The sequence below is a fragment of the Haliaeetus albicilla genome, chromosome 9 (genome assembly GCF_947461875.1).
Source record: "Haliaeetus albicilla chromosome 9, bHalAlb1.1, whole genome shotgun sequence".
NCBI lineage: Eukaryota > Metazoa > Chordata > Aves > Accipitriformes > Accipitridae > Haliaeetus > Haliaeetus albicilla.
In genome coordinates, this window is record NC_091491.1 from 14,248,043 (window position 1) to 14,266,376 (window position 18,334).

At 61.4% G+C, this 18,334-nt stretch overlaps 1 protein-coding gene across 3 annotated transcripts in view; it reads right to left on the minus strand.

Moving 5' to 3' along the window:
- Positions 1–18,334, minus strand: part of LOC104323045 (diacylglycerol kinase beta-like) — a 29,144-nt gene extending 10,810 nt beyond the window's left edge. The window contains exons 1-19 of one of the 3 annotated variants that reach the window (XM_069791712.1): positions 18,047–18,334; positions 11,546–11,809; positions 9,335–9,411; positions 7,850–8,015; positions 6,812–7,051; positions 5,927–6,097; positions 5,493–5,542; positions 4,811–4,885; positions 4,578–4,697; positions 3,409–3,526; positions 3,145–3,233; positions 2,573–2,713; positions 2,319–2,417; positions 2,076–2,189; positions 1,905–1,978; positions 1,701–1,775; positions 1,527–1,612; positions 1,224–1,313; positions 636–796 (exon numbers count right to left, since the gene is read on the minus strand). In XM_069791712.1, coding sequence (XP_069647813.1) covers positions 636–796; positions 1,224–1,313; positions 1,527–1,612; positions 1,701–1,775; positions 1,905–1,978; positions 2,076–2,189; positions 2,319–2,417; positions 2,573–2,713; positions 3,145–3,233; positions 3,409–3,526; positions 4,578–4,697; positions 4,811–4,885; positions 5,493–5,542; positions 5,927–6,097; positions 6,812–7,051; positions 7,850–8,015; positions 9,335–9,411; positions 11,546–11,612 — 2,013 coding nt within the window. In that variant the 5' untranslated portion in view covers positions 11,613–11,809; positions 18,047–18,334. Of the gene's footprint in view, positions 1–635; positions 797–1,223; positions 1,314–1,526; positions 1,613–1,700; positions 1,776–1,904; positions 1,979–2,075; positions 2,190–2,318; positions 2,418–2,572; positions 2,714–3,144; positions 3,234–3,408; positions 3,527–4,577; positions 4,698–4,810; positions 4,886–5,492; positions 5,543–5,926; positions 6,098–6,811; positions 7,052–7,849; positions 8,016–9,334; positions 9,412–11,545; positions 11,810–18,046 lie in introns of those variants that run through there. The other 2 variants (XM_069791711.1, XM_069791713.1) reach the window with 2 other exon arrangements.

Below are 18,334 nucleotides of genomic sequence, written 5' to 3' on the forward strand. Positions count from 1 at the left end.
GTTTATGCATTTAAGTGCTGCCATTACAAATGACAGTAATACCAGAAAAACAATGCCGGGAGATGGAGGGAGGGTGGGAACATGAGCAAGGAAGAGCAGGGAGGGAGAGTCCCCAGCTTGGGAGACTCAAGCTGAAATGTAGAATTTCACCAAACACTTAGAAAGGCTTTTATAGTCTCTGAGGAATGTCACCAGGAACCAGCCCCTGCTCTCGGGCATTAACTCAGGGCTGGCTTGGAAGAGGGCTAAGGATGAGTCTAGGAGGAGACAAGGAGGGAAGTGGGGGGGGCTGGCACCCCTCGAGCGCACCCACCAGGCTGGATCGCTCCAACGACTTCACGGCAGCCGAGGCATTTCCCACCGGCTGAGTTGGAAATGGCCCTGGGAATCCCCTGATCCAGGTGGGTTTGAGGCTACGCTGTGCTGGGGACCCAGGGGACAGCCCCCCGATCCGCTGGCCTCCAGAGCTCTTCTCTGCCCACTTTGCTATGGCCAGGCAGCTCCGGAGGGCACGGCACAGCGCTGGTCTGGGCACCGATTACTAGTTCTGTGCTGTGCTGTTGTCTCCAGCTAGAATACATGTGTGCTGTGCTCTGGGCTGCTCTTAGGACCCATCCCTGCCCTGCAGTACTCACCACCCCGATGGAGAAGTAGTTGTTGATGATGGTGGACGGGACAGGGTCTCCATTGGCCTCTCTGTCAGTGGGAATGACATCTATCTGCCAGCGGTCCAGCATCACCTCCGTGCTGTGCTCGATGTCTTTCAGGACCTTCATCAGATTGCCTCCTTCATAGCCTGTAAGGGAGAGAAGATGGGCATTAGAGAAGGACGAAGGAGGGTGAAGGGGAGCACAGTCATATCATGTGGGGCCAGAGGTAGTTGGGTGCCGAGCATCCAGGGCAGGCTGGGGCTGCTGCTACGGCACCAGCGAGATGTTCAGCTCATCCTTGCAGTGGTGGCAGAGATTTCAGCTAATGGCACAGCTCTCCCAGATGAAAAAGGTTGTTGGGGAGGACCTGGCTGGTGGGGGTTTAGAAAGCAGCAGCTGCTTTTTTTGGAAGGGGTTAGAGGCACCATCAGGAGTCACCAGGGCTGAGATGCAGCCCCGAGCCTCATCCCAAGAGCCCAGGAGCCCTCTGTCCCCCAGGACAGCACCCACCCAGCTGCACCGGATGGTTCCCATGGGCCGGCCACCCTCCGGGCAATGCTCGCCTGGCCTCACCTCCTCCCCAGCGCAGGCACCGGGCCAGGTCATTGCCTGTTCCCAGGGGCAGGACAGCCACCGGTGGGTGCTTCACCAAGTTCGCCTTGTCTGCAATTCAAGGGGAAAGAGAGGTTTGGGGCTGAAAGGACTCATTCCTTGCTCCTCTCCATGTCCCTCCTCGGCCGGCAGCCCAGAGGCGATGCTGTTGGCAGGACCCCCACCCCGCTCTCGCCGGGGGTAGGAAATATCGGGAACCCACGGCAGATCGCCGAGGATGCAGGTGGACGATGCTCTGCGGGAGCATGCCTGCTCCTCGCTCACCTATGCAGTCTAGGATCCAGCCCACTGTGCCGTCCCCTCCGCAGGCCAGGACGCGGAAATCCGGAGTGTCCCGAAAGAAGCTCAGCCTGGAGAAAACCAGGAGAGACAAGGGGTGATGTGGGGGAGAAGGGGCCGGCGGGAGGGGGCAGAGGATCAGCCGCAGCATCTCCGTACCCCGGCGCGGGCCCGCCGCGGTCTAGGTTGTACACTTGGCGTGGGTTGAGCAGGTAGTGAAATTTCCGGAGGACCCTAAGGCAAGAGAAGCGTGAGGGACGCCGCAGGGGCGAGTCCCCCTCTGGGAGAGGTGCCGGGGCAGCCCGAGGGACTGGCAGCCCCCGACCCCAGGGGGATGGTCTCCCCGGGCAGGACCCCACCTACCGCTCCCCTTGTCTTCCTCCACTCTTGGGGTTCACAAGCACCAGGAGAGGGTGCGTCCCGGGCCGGGGGCTGATCTGGAGGGCAGAAAGCGCGGCTGCGAACACCCGGCCGCTGCGGGGCTTGGCGCGTACCGGTGGCAGAGCTCACCGGCAGCCCGGCGTGGGAACCTACCTGCAGTCCTTGCCCATCCACCGTGGTGGAGTTGAACTTGAAGGCCTGGTTGTCCTCAGGGCTAGTGCTGGCAGGGGAGTCGCTCTCCGATCTCCGGCAGTGGGACTGCCTGTCCTTTGGGGAACAGAGGCATGGACGTGCACGCTGCCTCGTGAAGGCAGCGCCGGCAGCCAGGGAAGGCAGGTCAGCCGCGGCGATGCCCTGCCAGGTCCCTGCCACCCAGCAGCAAGGATAGGAACTTACCAGGACGACGGGGCAGATGTAGGAAGGCAGCAAGATGTGGTCCCGCAGCAGGCCCCCATCGCACTCCGGCTTCACGTGGGAGGCACATTTATTGTGGAGCTGGAGGGAGCAGGAGGAAGGGATGTCGGGCAGGGGACGCCAGGCCATTTGTGAGCCTCTCCTCCCCCAGGGCTGGCCATGCAGCGTGCGCTGCAGGGTGCACCCCAGGGTGCACCCCAGGGTACACCCTGGGCCCCCCACGCCCACCTACTCACAGTGACTTGGCACCAGACGCAGTGCAGGCCGGTGATGCCCTGGTAGCACTTGATGCTCTTGTGGCATCTGTCGCACTTGACGGGGGAATTGCCCTCAATCCAGGTATGCTGCATCACCTGCAAGGCACGGAGCGGGGGGCACTGCGGGCGCAGCACCCACCGACCTGTGGGTGTCTCCTCTCCGCTAAGGGCTGCTGCCATGACGTTGAAGGGTGGCTTGTTGTCCAGGGGTGCTGTCTGATCCAAACCAGCCCCTCACATGGCCGCCTTCCCTCCCTGCTGCTCCATGCAGTGCATCGAGGACACCCGTCCTCCACCCAGAGCCATGGCAAACCTCAGGACTGGGGATCCTGCAGGTCCCTGGGGGCTGGGGACAGGGCGTGTGCTGCCAGGCTCTGGATGCTGGGAATGCCTGTGAGCTGCTGCCCAGGACCAGAGGGGCAAATCCCAGGGGAAAAAGCCATGGGGGACCAAGGCAGGAGACCAAGGGCCAGCTGCTGCTGGTGGTGCTGCCTCCAGGAGGGCTCCATAGGAGACCCACGGGCTCAGAAACACACCAGCTGCCTACTCACACTCGTGTTTCTCTTGGATTTCACGTAGGTGCTGATGCAGGAGGCAATATCTTTGGACACGCACCTCTCATGGACGGTGTACTTGCAGACTGGCAGGAGAGAAGAAATTGGTGAGCATCACTCACCGGCATGGGCACTGCCCCCTCCCTGCTCATCCTGCAGCACCCACAGGACTGAGCACCAACAGGGACAAGTCCCCCCTCCCTGGGGCACTGGGATGGGGTGGGAGCCACCAGCCTGGGGGCATGGGGGGCCAGGACTCACAGGAGCAGCAGAGGCCCTGCTTGCGGACCCCCAGCAGCATGGTGCGGCAGAAGTTGCAGTAGGCAGGTTTCTTGAAGTGCTTCAGCCTCCAGGCATGCTGCCCATCGTCCTTCACGTTCTGCACAGCACAAGAGTGGAGGGCGAGGGGGGTCACTCCCCTGCTGGGGGTCCCAGCCCACTCAGCCCACCACTTTTATCAGCTTTTCAGCCTGTAAAAGCCCCCAGCATGTCTGTGGGAGTTCGCTCCCATCTGGACCATGGGCTCCCCCTGCTCTGCTTCTCCCTGCTGTTCTCCCGACCATTCCTGCCACCACGTCCCCCTGCTCCCCGGGCATGTCCAGCTCCTGGCACTCCTGGCATGGAGTTCCAGCTCCCCACAGCCCCTCGGCACAGCCCAGCCGTGGGAATGCTCTGCTGGTGGCTGATGGGAAAGTGACTCCACATCTGGGACCAGGCCACTGCCACCATGGGGTGACCAAAGCAAATCTCTAGCAGCTGGGTCCAGGCACAAGCGCTTTGCAGGAGTCACTTAAAATTCCCCATTTTCTTGAATCTTCCTGCCAGAAAGCCTGCCCCCCTGCCTCTCCATGGGAAGCAAAAACCAGAATAGGCACTGGGGAGCAAAAACCTGGACTTCCCCTGCAAATTATTACCCAATGGCCAGGGATGCACCCCAATGAAACAAAGCCCAAAAGGATGAAAAAGCAACATAGGGGAAATAAGGAGGTCTCAAACCACCCTCCCTCTGCTCTTTGAAGCTCACCCCAGGAGAGTGGCTGGCATTTTAGGTGCTCATCTTATTTTTTGATTAAATATTCATCAAACCGGAGTGCACTACGATGCCAAGGAGCAAACCCAGCCTGCTTAGGCATGGCAGCTGGCAACGACCACAGCTCAAAACTGAGCTTGTGATGATTTGGGGGGTGAAGGCCGGTCAGCAGAGGCAGGGTGGGGTTGTCTGCAGGGGCTGGGGAGCCGGGGGCTGGCGTGGGGCTGTGCAGGTGCTGGACAGGTGCGCGGCCCATTGCCGGGGGTAGGGTGCCCTCCTGTGGTCCCTGCACACCCTCCATCAGCACCCTTCTCTCCACTGCTGCCAGCCCCGGGCTTTCCTCAGGGAGCGGGCAGGGTGGCTGGATGCAGCCGAAGGTGGTCCCCGCACGGGCACTCACCGTCTCCATCCCCAGGAGGACCAGTAAAGGGATGGTGGTCATGCCACCCCGGATCCACTCCTCCAGCGTCACGGTCCCGTCATGGTCATAGTCAATCTCCTCCATCATTGCCTTCAAGATCTGGGGGAGGGAGGAGATGTGGTGACACAGCAATGCCACCTGCGAACCCCAGCTGCTGGCAATGGCCGAGAGCCCCTCCCGGCCCCCCGGCTGCCCCCAGCCCTGGCACTCACGGGCTTCAGCTCGGTGGAATCCCACTCCAGGTACTCAGCCACGTGCACCATCTGGTTGATGATACGATCCAGCTCCTGAGCACAGAAAGACGACGGCACCCAGCGCTGAGGGATGGCTTCTGGCACAAGTGGCGTGTCCAGCCTCAAGCCCCCAAACTGGGGACATATCAGGTCTACGTCCTGATACGCCCAAGGCTGCCTCAGGCCCCCTGCCCGCACAGGGGGCCAGCAACACCCCACTACTCAGTGGGTGCTGGGTGCTGCTTTCTCCTCTGAAAATCTGCCAGAAAACCAGCAGTGGGTTTTCCCTCAGACAAACTGCTCTGATAAAACAGATTTTTATTTGCAATGGGTTTCAAGGGAGATACCCAAAGGACAAAGAGAAAACATCCTGGGGGAAGGGTGTGCACGATTTTTCCTTTTCTGAAACACTGTGACCTGATGTAGAGCTCCAGTTACTGGTGGGTGGATTTTTTCTAGCTGCTGCTGGATGCTGCAGAGCTGGCGTGTGTTCCCCAGCCCCACAGTCCAGCCCCGCAGCAAATGCTGCTGCCTTCCTCCTCCCTTCCCATATCCCTATTCAGCCCCGAGCACTTCACTGGGGGAGTGGGCACCCCGATAGCATCCTGCATGTCTCCAGCCCCACGAGTGGCCCCGGCTTTCTCTCCCGAGGGAAGCTTACCGAGCTATCCAGGAGGCCATTTCCATCAGTATCGTAGAGGCGAAACATAACTGGAGGGAGAAAAGAAGCCAGCTGCCGGTTAGAGCCCAGCCCCAGGGAAGCCCGGGCAGCCAGCGCTCGGTGCTGGGGCTGCCGGGGCTGTGGGATGCGAGCAACACCATGCCAGCTCAGCCTGGGCAAGACGTGGCCTGAGCCCATAATGGGCTGTGGGGTATTGGAGGGAAGCCGTGGTCCCCACCTGGACACGGGTCCCAGCAGGCGGGAGCAGAGGAGCGATGCTGAGTGCCTTTCCCAAGTGCTTTTAACGTTTCAGCATTAAAAAGTAAGCAGGAGCGCCCAGCCCCACGCTATTCCTTGGGCGAACCCCCCCCAGGGCGATGCCCCCTCCTCCACGTGGCATGACCAGTAGCCTGTGGTCCCAGGGTCCCACTTACACTCCAGCTTGTCCTCTGCCCGTCCCCTCTCCAGCAGGGACAGGTAGCAGACGATGTCCTTCAGGTGGACCACCTGGGCCAGGGGGGTGGGGGGTGGTGGGGGGGTGGCTTTCAGGGAGCTGTGGCTCTTCCGCAGGCTGAAGGGTAACCTCTTCTCCACAGTCCTCGTGCCTGTGAGCAGGGAGAGGGGGATGAAGGCCATGCACAAGGCTGGCCGTTTGGGCCAGGAGCTGTCCCCAGGTGGGACACAGGGCTGGCAGCACGTAAACTCTGGGGCAGGGACCCATTCGGCGTGGGGCTGCGTGCCATCACAGACAGGAGCAGGGCTGGAAACTGTCCGTCGGTCCCCAGAGCGTAGACCCCTACACCGCCAGCACTGCAGGCATGGGAGGGATGAGCGGCAGGAGCCCCCGGGGATGTGTTCTGCCAGGGACAAGCACCCAGCCAGAAGGAGAGAGAAGCTCGGCTGGTGGCGGGGCAGCTCGACGGGCTACTGGGACACCCCCATGCTCGCGGCTGCCCATGCCGACAGCGGTCTTTGGCAGATGGCTGCTCCTGGCAGAGGGGCCCTTCCCAGCGCTCCCCTCATCGGTGGCTGGCAGGAGCTGGGCTGGAGGCAGCCGTGACTCACCGCTCCGATCCCCCCTCGCCGGCAGGTAATTAAGACATTGACTGGCGGGGGCTCTGCGGGACGGGATCGGCAGCTTAAGTTTGCAAAGCAAAGGCGTCAAGATGCCAGGAACCCGCCGAGTTTGGAAGGTCACCGCCACCGCACTGGGCACCTGACCGGCTGTGCTGCTGGGGTGAGGTGTGGCTCCGCAGCTTGGGAAACCGGGGAGGGCTTGTCACTCTCTGTGTCCCTCATGGACCCCTGGCCAAGCTCACCTGGCGACTGAGGACTGAGCAGGGACCCGGAGGAGATCTTCGAAGAGCCCGAGGAGTTGTGAGCAGAAGGGGTGCCGGTGGTGGACTTCTGGGAGGATGACCTGGACCAGCTCGGGGAGGCATTGGGGATCGATGCCGGGGTGAGGGATGCCGGCTGCAGCTCAGCCGCGTTGCTGTGGCAGCTCTTGGGCTCGGGAGTGTGTCGTCCCAGGGCACTTAGGAGCATTTTCCCATTGATCCCTGCAAAGCAGACGGATGCTCGTGGGCAGCGTGACACCAGGGTGCCTGTGCCCAGCAAGCCCCTTCCTCCAGGAACCTCACATGGGTGCCAGTCGCTCACCCAGGGTCCTCTGCTAGCCCCAAAGCAGGCTGGCATCCCAGCCCCAGGGCTCTCCGAGGGGCACCGCGGGCGGCCCCTCAACCTCCTGCCTGGCCCCATGGCTCCCTGGGTGCCAGCTGCCACGGTGCTTGGGACCAGGCAGGGAGGATGTGGTCCCCACACCACCAGCCAGAGCTGTTCCCAAGCCCTGACGTGGCAGCAGAGCACCCAGGGAGGGTTCTCCCTGTTCTTTTGCAGTTTATAGACCTTTCAGCAGATGTCTCCACGTGCTGCAAATCCGCCCAGGCTGGGGCCAGGGGAGGCAGAAGCTGGGTGCCTGGCACATGTCCCCTGCTCCGCGTGCAGCCACCCGTGCGCTCAGTGGCTGCCCACACCAGTACCTGCGGCAGGGGCATAGGCCACCTCTGTCTGGATGGAGATGCCGGCATTGAGTGACTTGGGCTCTGAACACATGGAGGAAAGGGAGGAATCAATGCAATGATGCCTCATGGGTCTCCCCCCGGGGGAAAGCCCTCTCCTCTGCAAAGGAGCGCAGGGTCCCTAGGAACCCATACGTCAGGCTGTGTGCTGGACCCGATGCCACCCACTGCGGGTGCCACCCTGCAACCTTCGTCCCCATGGGGTGGCGTGGGGGTGAGCCCAACATGCCGCCATGCCATGATGTGCCCAGCTGGGGGGCAGGGGCAGGGCTGGCTCACCGAGGGTGTTGAGCTGTGAGACGCCGGGGCTCTGACGCTGGGTCTCGGGGGAGGCTTGGCATATCTTACGCTTGAAGGAGGTGAAGAGGTGTTGGCAAAGCTCCTCGGGCACATCCGCCTCTAGGTAGGTCTTCATGAAGAGGCGAAAGCCCTCGTAGTCGATGGGCTGGGGAGGGGACAGAGGAGGATGATGGAGGTGCCCCGAGCACACCATGGGGTGCAGAGCTGCTGGCAGGGTGGGGATCCCATGCCCTGGGCCCCCCCTCACCAGGCACATCAGTTGCAGAGCCCTCCCCAAAACCACTGGCTTCTCAAATCCCAGCAGTGGGACCTAAAGGGATCCAGAGGTAGCAGGGCCAGAAGTCCCCAGTGCTGGCTGGCTGTTGGGGGCAGGCACGGCCAAGCCAGGCCAGCGGCATTCAGAGCAGAGATGGGAGCCGCAGCAGCCAGGGTCAGAGCAGGGGGAGTGGCAGGGAAGGGCAGAGCTGCGGTGGGAGGGCATTTGCTGGTGGCGGGGCAGCAACAGGTCTGAAGACCCCTTGCGTGGTGGGCAGCTTGCTGGAGGGGCAGGAGGCTCCAACAGAACCAGGTGCTCAGCTCTTGGCAAATGAGTGGGAGCTAGAGACCTTCTGGAACAGCCAAAGGAGGCCGGGGTTTTTGGAGGCAGAGGGGTGTAACGAGCTGTGCTCTGAAAACCTCCCTCTCCGGCGGGACAAGGCATGGAGCAGCGGGACCCTCCAGCCCACCCCCAGGCCCTGGGGACTCTCATCCTCCCGAGGTCTCCTTGCCTCCTCCTTCCCCACTGGGCATCCCCACCGCATCAGGACATTGCCTTCCCGACAGCTTTTGTGGCCCCGGCTGGAGCGAGGGTCCTGTGGTGCCCTTGAATAGCTGGGTAGTTTTGCTGCCCCTCCTTGTCGCATTCAGCCCACTGATTTTTCTCATTTCATCTCGTTTCTAGTGATTATGGTCCCCGTGAAAGGCTCTGTCCTGCTGGCACACTAATAGGTCTCTCTGAAAGCACCACTTGGAAAAAATAACCCCAGCCTTCCCCAGGCGAGAACAAGAAGGCACAGAGCCTTCCCCTGTCCCCACACTGGCAACAGCAAAATTATTTGCTTTTGGGCGAAGAAAGAGTAAGTCCCTCCCAGCTTCTGCCTGGCAAGGAGATGCCCCAAAATGCTCTCAGCAAGGCAGCCGGCAGCCACCACGGGACAGCAGCATGGCTGCAGGGTCCTGCCAGCATCGGTGGGATGGGGTGGGATGGCTACGTGGAAAGCCTGGTCCCCGGGATGGCCGGGGGCTGGGAAAGATGCTCCCAATCTGTGAGAACATCTTCCCCAGTCCCAGGAGCATGGCCGTGGGGAGAGGTGGGGGGGCAGACAGACAGACCTGCCTTCTCCCGGCTGCTTTTAGCTGCAGGGCCTGGTAGGGAGCTGGGAGCTGCCAGCAGCATGGGGGAGGCTGGAAGGGACAGGGCCATACCTCTTCGGGGTTGTACCTCGAGAGGACGCCGTCCCCGTGGAACTCCTGCAGGACATCCTTGAGCTTCTTGGTGGAGTCTGGGGAGACAAAGGCATCGCACTGAGCACGGCGCCAGCAAGCCCCCTTCACCATTAGGCCACCAGTGGGATGGTGGAGACGAGTTTATCTGCTGGATATACAATTTCTGGTTCCTTCCATGCCTGGGAAGGGGCCACCCGTGCCCTACTTTCCCCCCCATGACTCTGGAGAGCAGAACATACATGTAAAGCTGGCCGGCAGGGATGGGTCCTCTTCCTCCTACCTATATGAAAATAAACACAGACCCAGAGCGAAGCTGCGGCACTGAGGAAGGAAAGCCCAGACCATTCCCTGGTCCCGGCTGCTCTGGGGGCGATGCCCTGGCCGTCCCTGCCCCGGACCCTCTGCACAGGTTTTGGGTGGCCACCCCCACACTGAGAGCTGGTGTCTGCTGGCACCCCCTTGGCAGCCTGAGCCATCCCTGGAGCCTGCCCTGGGCTGCCCATTGACATCTCTAGGAGGTGCCAGGAGGGAGAAGTGGAACGGTATTGCTCCGTGCAAACTTCCACACCAATAGTAAATGGCCTGTGAGTTTCCCTGGCTGGGTGTCCTCAGAGCTGGAGGCACCTAGGTCCTTCCAAAATTGGGAAACAAGGGAAAAACAGAAGAAAATATCAAGGGGAGGGAATGTTAAGCCCAGACACATATCTCTGGGCATGTCCATTTAAAAGGCTCTCAGACACACCAGCCCTGTTAATTACTGTGAAATCCTTTCTCCAAGTGGGCTGGTTGTGCTGGCTTCTGCTCCCTCCGTCCCTCTGCTGGGGATGCTGGGGATGGAGCTTGGTGCTGGACCACAACTGTCCGGGATGCCTGGGGCGGGTCTGGGGGTCGCAGAGCACAACCAGGGGCCAGTGTGAGCTCGAGGACGCAGGTCCTGGCCCCAGGCCTGGGGAGGACCTGTGGGAAGACCCCTGAGCCCTGCTCCCTGGCCTGGTGCCAGGCCACCCTCCCGGGGAGGGGGCAGCTGCCCACGCTGCAGCCTCACTCGCCACACTTTGATTAATGAAACGAAGATGCCATACATGTTCTGAGCTCAGCATTACAGATGGTGTTTTATGGTCTGTGATTCAAGAAAGCAAAGCTTGTTCTCCGGCGAGGCAGGACAAGATGCAGACAGCGATTCTGCACACACACCTCTGCCCGCAACCCTGCCCGCCCTTGCCCAGGATGCCTGGCAGGCGGGCAGGGTGCTGGGGGCAGCTTCACTGGGCTCTTCGCATTGGGACACTGTGCGTCCCCACGCTGCGAGCCTTGACCTGGTTCACCTTGCCCCTGCGACGCACAGCAGCCCCAAGCACCGTCCCGAGAACAGCCCCAGGGGGTTCCTGGGGTCCCCTTTGCCTCCCAGTCCTCTCCCGCGCAGCCGCAGGAGTCTGCTCACCCTGGGGCCACGCTGCCTCTACAAAGCAGTGCCCTGGAGATTTTACACCCCTTCTACCTTCATCCCACGGTCCCGGCTGGGCTTTCCTGCCCACCCTGCCCTGCTCTCAGCACCTCACCAGGCTGCACTGCTTCTCCATTGCCCACTGCAACGAGCATGCCCACATGCCGGCTCTCGGGCAGGTAGGACCTCAAGGACCTGGTTTCGGACCCCTGGGCTTTGCCCAAGCTCCCTCCCCAGCTGCTCGCAGCCCCAGGACCCCACAGCATCACTGCCAACCTCCTCTCCTCGGCAGGAGCTGCAGGAGAGGGTTGCTCTGCAAAAGCGCTAAGTAAAATTACTGCAGAGGGTTGGCAACCTGAGGCGAGCCATGGAGCAGCTCCGTGTGTTTAGGAAAAGCCAGCCTGCTTTTCTCATTGGCATTTCGCTTTGCTAACGAACGTGGGAGCCGGCCGCCTTCGGAGGCACTGAGCCGTGCTCATGTGTGCGTCCCCCAAAGCAGGGGGGGCTTGTGCTCAGCTAAATCCTCCCAGGCACGCAGGCATGGGGACTCCTCTGCCGTGCCCCACCAGTCGGTGCTGGACGTCAGGGACATTCCCAGCCTCCCCATCCAAAACCTAAGAAGTCATCTAGTTCTCCAGGAGGACACCAAAGACATCTAGGACGCCAGTCTAGCACAGATCAACAGGACTTGTAAAACCCCTCTCCCTGTCCCAGGGAGGATGCGTGGGGGGGTGTGGGGTACTCACAGTCCGTGTACTGCTGGAGCTGGGCAAACTCGGTGGGGCTGAGCGAGATCCACCCGCCATCGCTCATCTTTGGGTGGCAGGCCCCAAAGCGCGGGCCACAAGCTGCTGTGCTCACCGTGCCAGGCTTGGCGTTGCGGTTCCCAGCCGGCCGCTTGGTCACATTGGCACCGCAAGGGGCGCGGGGGGCTCTCGGCCGGCTGGCATCATCCTGCTGAGCCCACGGGCAGCAAAACCCCAGAGCTTCAGAGCTCAGCACCTTCCTCCCTAGAGGGGGGATAGAAAGAGAGGAGGGGGTCAGCAGCGCCCTGCCTGCAGCAGGCAGAGGCTGGCTCCTGCCTGCACAGGCTGCCCTGCCATGGCTCCGCTCAGGGGGGAAGAGTCGCCCACGGTGGTGATGGTCAGCAGAGCTGGCACAGTGGGGGCATGAGCTTGGAAATGGGTTGCAAGGGTGCTTTCCCAGCTGGGGATGGCCCCCCACCACAGATGTGGTGGACCCCTGCTCCAGGTGCCCCAAAGGAACAGAGGAGTGCATTGGCCGCAGTGGGGGGCTGGCAGAAAGAGGGGCGAGCTCAAGGAGGAACCTCACCACGTCACCATCCCCAGGGCTCGGTGTCCCCGGGGACCCCCTCTGCCATGGAGCCAGAGCAGTGCCACCTGCAATGGCCGCAACTCTCAGCGGCTGGAGGCTGCGGCTCGACACGGGCAGGGAAAGAAGCTTGTCACCTTATTTACCCCCAGCATTTTCCAGGGGAACCCAGCATGATGGGAGCAGAAGGAAGGACATAATTAATTGGAGAAGATGTGGTGCCCAGAGGCAGAGGATCCGAACGAGTGGAAACTCCCAGCTCGCACCTCCATCTCCAAAGCTGGTGGTGATCTTTAGCTGGCTCCACCGCCGAGAATCATTGTAAATGAAAATCCACGTTCAAAATTGGGTGAGAGGCAACCTGCTTGGGCTGAAAAAACCTGCACCACAGAGGAAGTGTCAGAGGACCTCCAACCAAGCAGTCCTCTCCAGCCCAGCCATTTGCAAGCTTCAAAATTCATTAGCGTCTTCACTTAACCACATCAGTCACGGGGGGAAAGGGCAACTGGCCATCGAGGTGGTTGTTCTTCAAGGATCAGATTACAGCAGTTTGATCTCAATTTTAGGGATGTCTCCCTGCTATATGTTGGCTCACCGTTTCCACCAACCTGAGCTGATGGACTGGAGAAAGGAGAGCATGAGCAAGCTGGGAAGGGCCACATAACTTGGGGTGATGCTCAGGGAGCACCCGCACCCCCCACGGCTGGCTGGGCTGCCCATGGCATGGCTTTTCATTCGTGGAAAAAGGTATTCGATTAAGGTGAGCGAGTCATTTTGGGGACCTGCTGGCTCCCATGTGCCACACCAACCCCAGCCAGTGTCCCTAGGGACGGTCACATACAGAGTGCACCGGGGGCAGGCACTTAACCCCTCATCCGCCAGAATTACCCCCACAGTCAGTCTCTGGGATAGACCTTCTCCTTCATCCCAACCACATAGGGCAAGCCCCAGTGTCAGCAAGGAGATGTGACCCCCTTCACGGGGCTGTTGGGATACAATCAGGGCAGCATTGCTGCTCAGTCCCCAGCAAAACTGATTTTCTTTACTAACGTTATTTTGGCTTTAACTCCAGCCACTGCAAGTATTTCAGGGCGAGACACGGCCCAAGGGCAAAGCCCCGTGTTGGCGGAGGAAGAAGTGCTGCAGACCCCTCCTTGGGGCTCTGGGGAGGACGGTGACCCACCAGAATGCAGCCAAGAGGTTTTCCAGCAGCAGGGAGTGACTGCACACCTGGAGAGAAGCCCATCAAACCCCAGGCACACGTTCGCTGGAGTTAAATGACACAGTCCTGCTCAGCCCTTTCCTCCCGAGAGCAGCCGGGAGCTGCAGCTCAGAGCACACCCTGCTTCACTGCTGGGAGCTGCTGCAGCCACGTGCCGTGCGGGGTCGGCTGGCAGGCAGTGGGGATTTGCCTCGCGGCAAATTTTGCTGGGTATGAAGCCATGACCTGCCAGGGATGCTGCCGCCTGAGGATGCTCTCCAAGAGCTGGGCAGGTGCTGCTGCCACCCAGAAAAGCTCTCTGCCTTGGCTCTCAATTCCCCCTGCTAGCAGGAGACAGCCCCGGGGGGCACAGCCACTGTCCTCCGCAATCCTGTCCCCTGGTCTGGGGCTTCTTGGCTGCAGCGCAACATGGCTCTGAGGTTGCCAGGAGCACGGTGGGGGCTAAGCTGGCAGGGGCTTGGGGGACCCCCCCCAGGATGCTTCTGCTACTCCTGCCCAGGGCAGCAGGGGAACGGCTGCCTCCGGGCTGGGGGGACGATGCCACGTGCCCTTACTGCTCTGTCCTTGGGGCGCTCGTGTGGGGAGAACACACAACCCCGAGGGAAATGTGACCTCCCCACCCTCGCCGGGGTCCTGCTGGCCCCATGGCAACTCGCCTCCAGCCTGTGGCCATCCCAGCTCATTCTGGCGGCTCTTTGTCCCCATGCCACCAACTGGGGACAGGCTGGACACAACAGTTTCAGGGATCGACAAAAAACTACCCAATGTCTTCCTGCACTGGCATCGGTTTTCCGTGGAAAGGACAAGCAGGAATATGGTGTTTGCACCTTTCCAGGATGAAGGGTTTGTCCCGAGGTATCTCTGAGGCCAGTCCAGGAGAACTTAGTCTGTTAGAAACCCTCCAGGAGTGCACACAGGCTTTCCGTTTCCTGGCAAATGAGCTGTTTGGTTTGACCAGAACCTATTTTTCATCCTAAATTTATACAAGCAGAGACTGAGAGAGCAGAGCTGGCTCAGCCCGCAGAAGAAAAGGCAAAGGGGGGGACCTGGCTAGCTCCAGCTGCCCAAAGGAGTTCGGGTGCACCGAGCCCTCCCGCGACGGATGGCAGCAAAAATATTCCTTGCTTCTTTTAACAGCGGGTTATGGGGCGGCACAAAGCAATAGAAGGAAAGCAAAGCAGAGCTAATTGGGCCATCCCAAGGGGCTTTCCCCCAGCAATTGTTGGAATAACAAATGCCACTTCTGGCACGTCAGCCTTGGATTTCAGGAAGGGCAGGAAAAAGCCTCCTTAGGAATCCAGCTGCTGCTCGTTTGGCCGCTCTCTGAATTGTCAGTGGCAAATTATGTTCTATTATATCAAATTTGCCTCTCTCTAAAAATAGCTCCCCTACTAGTGTTACAAATAACACCAGATTACCCTGCCTGAAAGCGCTTACCAGGACGCAGCCCCTCTCCCCCTCCTTGCTCCGTGCCCGCCAGCCACGCGCGTGGGCTTTGCCGTTCTGCCAGTACTGGCGGCGCGGTGTGACTCAGGGCAGCTGAAGTGGCTGGGGGAGGATGGAGATGGGGGGAGCCAGGAGAGCTCCGACCACCTCCCAAACCCTCCCAGGGGATTAGCTGGTGCCGGACCCCTCAGGAAGCCCCCATGCAGAGCATCCTGCCAGACCCAGGGCCAGGGGAGGGAGCTGAGGGCTGGGCGAGGGGTGATGAAGAAGGCACCGTGGGGACCATCGCAGGGTGCAGGCAGAGGCGCAGCTCAGTGGGAGCCAGGGCCCGGCCGTGTAGGGCCTGAAATGCTCACGTCAACAAGGGAGATGCCAGGCTGAAGCTGGCGATGGGCCAGTCTCCGCCGGCAAGTGGGGCCCGGGCAGGCGGCGACAGAGCCAAGCTATGGGCAATAGGCACATCTTGGTATCCACCAGAAAGGGCTGCCCACAGGCACCCCCAGTGTGCGGGGGGCTCCCAGGAGCAGAGATGGGAGGGCAGAGGAGCTGTTTTCCAGCCAACCTCCCTTGCCCGTGAGCCTCCCCACTGACCCCCGACTGCCCGGCATTGCCGAGGAGGAAGCACTCAGCTCCTGGGCTGCTCCCCCAGCGCGCAGCCCAGTGCCATGGGGCTTGCCGTGGGTTTGGGAGGGCTTATTCCACCGGCACCCGCCTGCCCTCTCCGGGACTGGAGCTAGTGATGGAGACCTAATTCTGCCCAAGCTGGAGCAGAGCCTCCAGGTGCCAGCAGAAGAGCGGCCGCTCATGCAGAGCCTCCAGCCTTCAACTGGCTCTGCAGGGACAGGCAGATGGGGCTGCAAGTGCATGCCCTGCCCACAGGAGATTTCTTCTTCTGATGCCCTTTGGGAAGGAAAAACATCAGCTCCTCGAGCTTCAGGAGTTGTCACGAGGAGGGAAAGCTCCTGCTGTACATACACACACGTGCACATGCAGAGGCTGTAGCTCTGTAACAGCAGTGGGGTACGGGACGGCCCAAAGCCGATCTCTTCCCTGGCATCCCTGGCTGAGCCCGCTAAAAGCCACAGTCACTCGCAACATCTTCTCCGGGAGCAGCAGCACAGGGGTTCCCTGCAGGAATGGCATTTTCCAGCCCGCCCGCCCCATCTTTTGGAAAGATCAGCCTATTTTTGTGTTGGACTGGGGAGAGGCCCCTGAGGCGGTGGGTGGAGTGTAAATCCCTCCTGTCCCACTGCAGCGAACAAACCCCAACCAAGTCACGCTCAAACTATTTTCTGCAATGACAGGAGAATGCACTTTTCTGCATTTTGCCAGCCTGAGAGGACACTCGGGATCTGCTTTTTCCATCCTGCCTGCCTGTTGCTCTCTTCATTCCCCCAGCCCTTTGTCCACCCACCCCCACAGAGCCAGACACGCTGCCCGGGTACCTTCCACCAACTTTGCTTTCAGCGCCGAGCACTGGAGCAATGAAATGTGCTAGCAAGGGTGCCCGAAGCACCCATGCAGGCAGCTGCCCATAAGCCTGCGCCCACCAGCCCCGAGCACCTCTTGGGGGAGGAGAGGTGCTCCTTCCCACCTGGAGTAGCTGCTTTTCGGTGCGTTGTGCCAGCTGCCCGCTTCCCTGCCTTCGGCAGCGGTCCAGCAAACACAGAGGTGGTTGTTGGTGCACAACCCCAAACCCTGCCGCGTGCACACATCTGCCAGGAGCACCTTGCTGGGCCTCTGCGCGTGCTCCCAGCTGTGGGGCATCCTTCCCTGGCAGCTTTTAAGCGAGTGAACAGCGTTTCACTAAGAGATGCTCCCCTCTCCCTGACGGCAAAGCCAGGTAGAAGAGACATCTGCCACCACCGTGACGAGCTCTAACGTGGTGGGTGCTCTCTCCCACACAGCCAGGCAGCAACATGGGAAGAGGAGGGTGGCCATGGCTGCCCATCTGGCTCCAGGGTCGGGCTGCGGACGTACCAACTCCCGACTGGGAGCTGGGAGAGCTCAGCTCAGCCCAGCTGCGTAAGGGCAGTGGGGACCCAGCACGGCCCCTCTGGAGTTCCCCCCTCCCTCTCCCGCCATCAGCCCGTCAGGGCCAGGACAGCTCGGCTCACACCCTAGGGACACCAACAACTTCCCAACTTACTACTGTTGCCTTTTTAGAGAATAATTTTGCTGGCTGAGTTCAGAGCAGACTAGATCCAAGCTAGGATGCTTTTTGAGCAAGACTCATCCCCTCGCCACCTCCCCTGCAGGTCCCAGCCAGACCAGAGCTTGTCTCTTGGAAAAGCCCCTTCCCAGACAGGGAGGCAGCGGCTGGTCCCCCAGCCCGGGGGGCTGGGATCCTCCCTGGGATCCTGGCTCCATCACCTCGCACCTACAAACTGAGGGCTTCCCGCTGCCAGCACAGGGAAGCCCCAGCTCTCTCCCTGGGAGAATCCTGCGGCAGCGAGTCCTGTGGGTTAACTGCACCTGACGTGGGATAGCGCTGCTTTCCGGTAGCTTTGAAATATGTTCCTCTCCCCTTTCAACCCCCGAAACAACCTGAAGAGCAAGTCACAGACAGCCTCTTTCCGCAGGCCCGGCATGCTGAACGCCTCCTCGGTCCTCCTGCTCCCCAAAACAAACGGCCCCAGCAATTTCTACTTAACGAGAAAGACACTAACGAGCTTTTCTAGCCTGGCAGCGTGGGGGAAGAGCTGACTTGGGCTCTTTCTCTGCCCATCGAAAGGGTGTGTGGTTTTATAGCAAAGCTGAGAACCGACACACACCGAGACACCGGTGAAGATCGCATAGCCTCCCCAGGCTGCGTTAAAGGCTCGGTGGCAGCCATCTTCTCCACCCTGGGGGACAAGGGGACGCTGCCCCATCCTTCCTGACCCTTAGGGCACCTTTACCCAGGGGTCGACCCCCCCCCCCCGACCCGGGCACCTGTGGACGCCGGCTCCCGCACCCCAGCACTGCCCTGCTCCTCGAAGACATGTCCCCCGCTCCCCAAACCTGGCCCAAACACCTCGGGACGGGGTCGGGACCAGCCCGGGGGGCCACCGCGGCCAGCGGGCGGGGCGGAGGGGGGGGAGGGGAGGGGCGACGAGCCCCGTCAAATCGGTCCCGGCCGGGGCGGGAGGTGGCGGCTGGGCGAGCGGCGGTCCCGCGTGGGTCGCGGCAATTCTCCCACGGCCGTGGCGAGCCCACGGCGGGTCCCCGGTTGTCACACACCGCCCCCCCCCCGTTGTCCCCTTACTTGGAGGCGGCGGCGCGGTGCCATCGGCGGGGACCGGCCAGCTCGCTCCGGTGGCGGCGGCTCCGGGGCTGCCGGTTACCGGCCTCGCTGGACGGCCCGGCAGCTCCCCGTTCCCTCGGCGAGGCGGAGCCGGGCGGGGGGATGCGAACGGGCCCAGCCCGCTCCGCTCCGCTCCGCTCGCCTCCGCCGGCACCGGCGGGCGGCCGGGGAGGGCGGGGGGAGAGAGAAGAGGAGGAGGAAGAGGAGGAGGAGGAGAAGGGGGGAAGAGCCTGGCGGCCCCGACCGCGC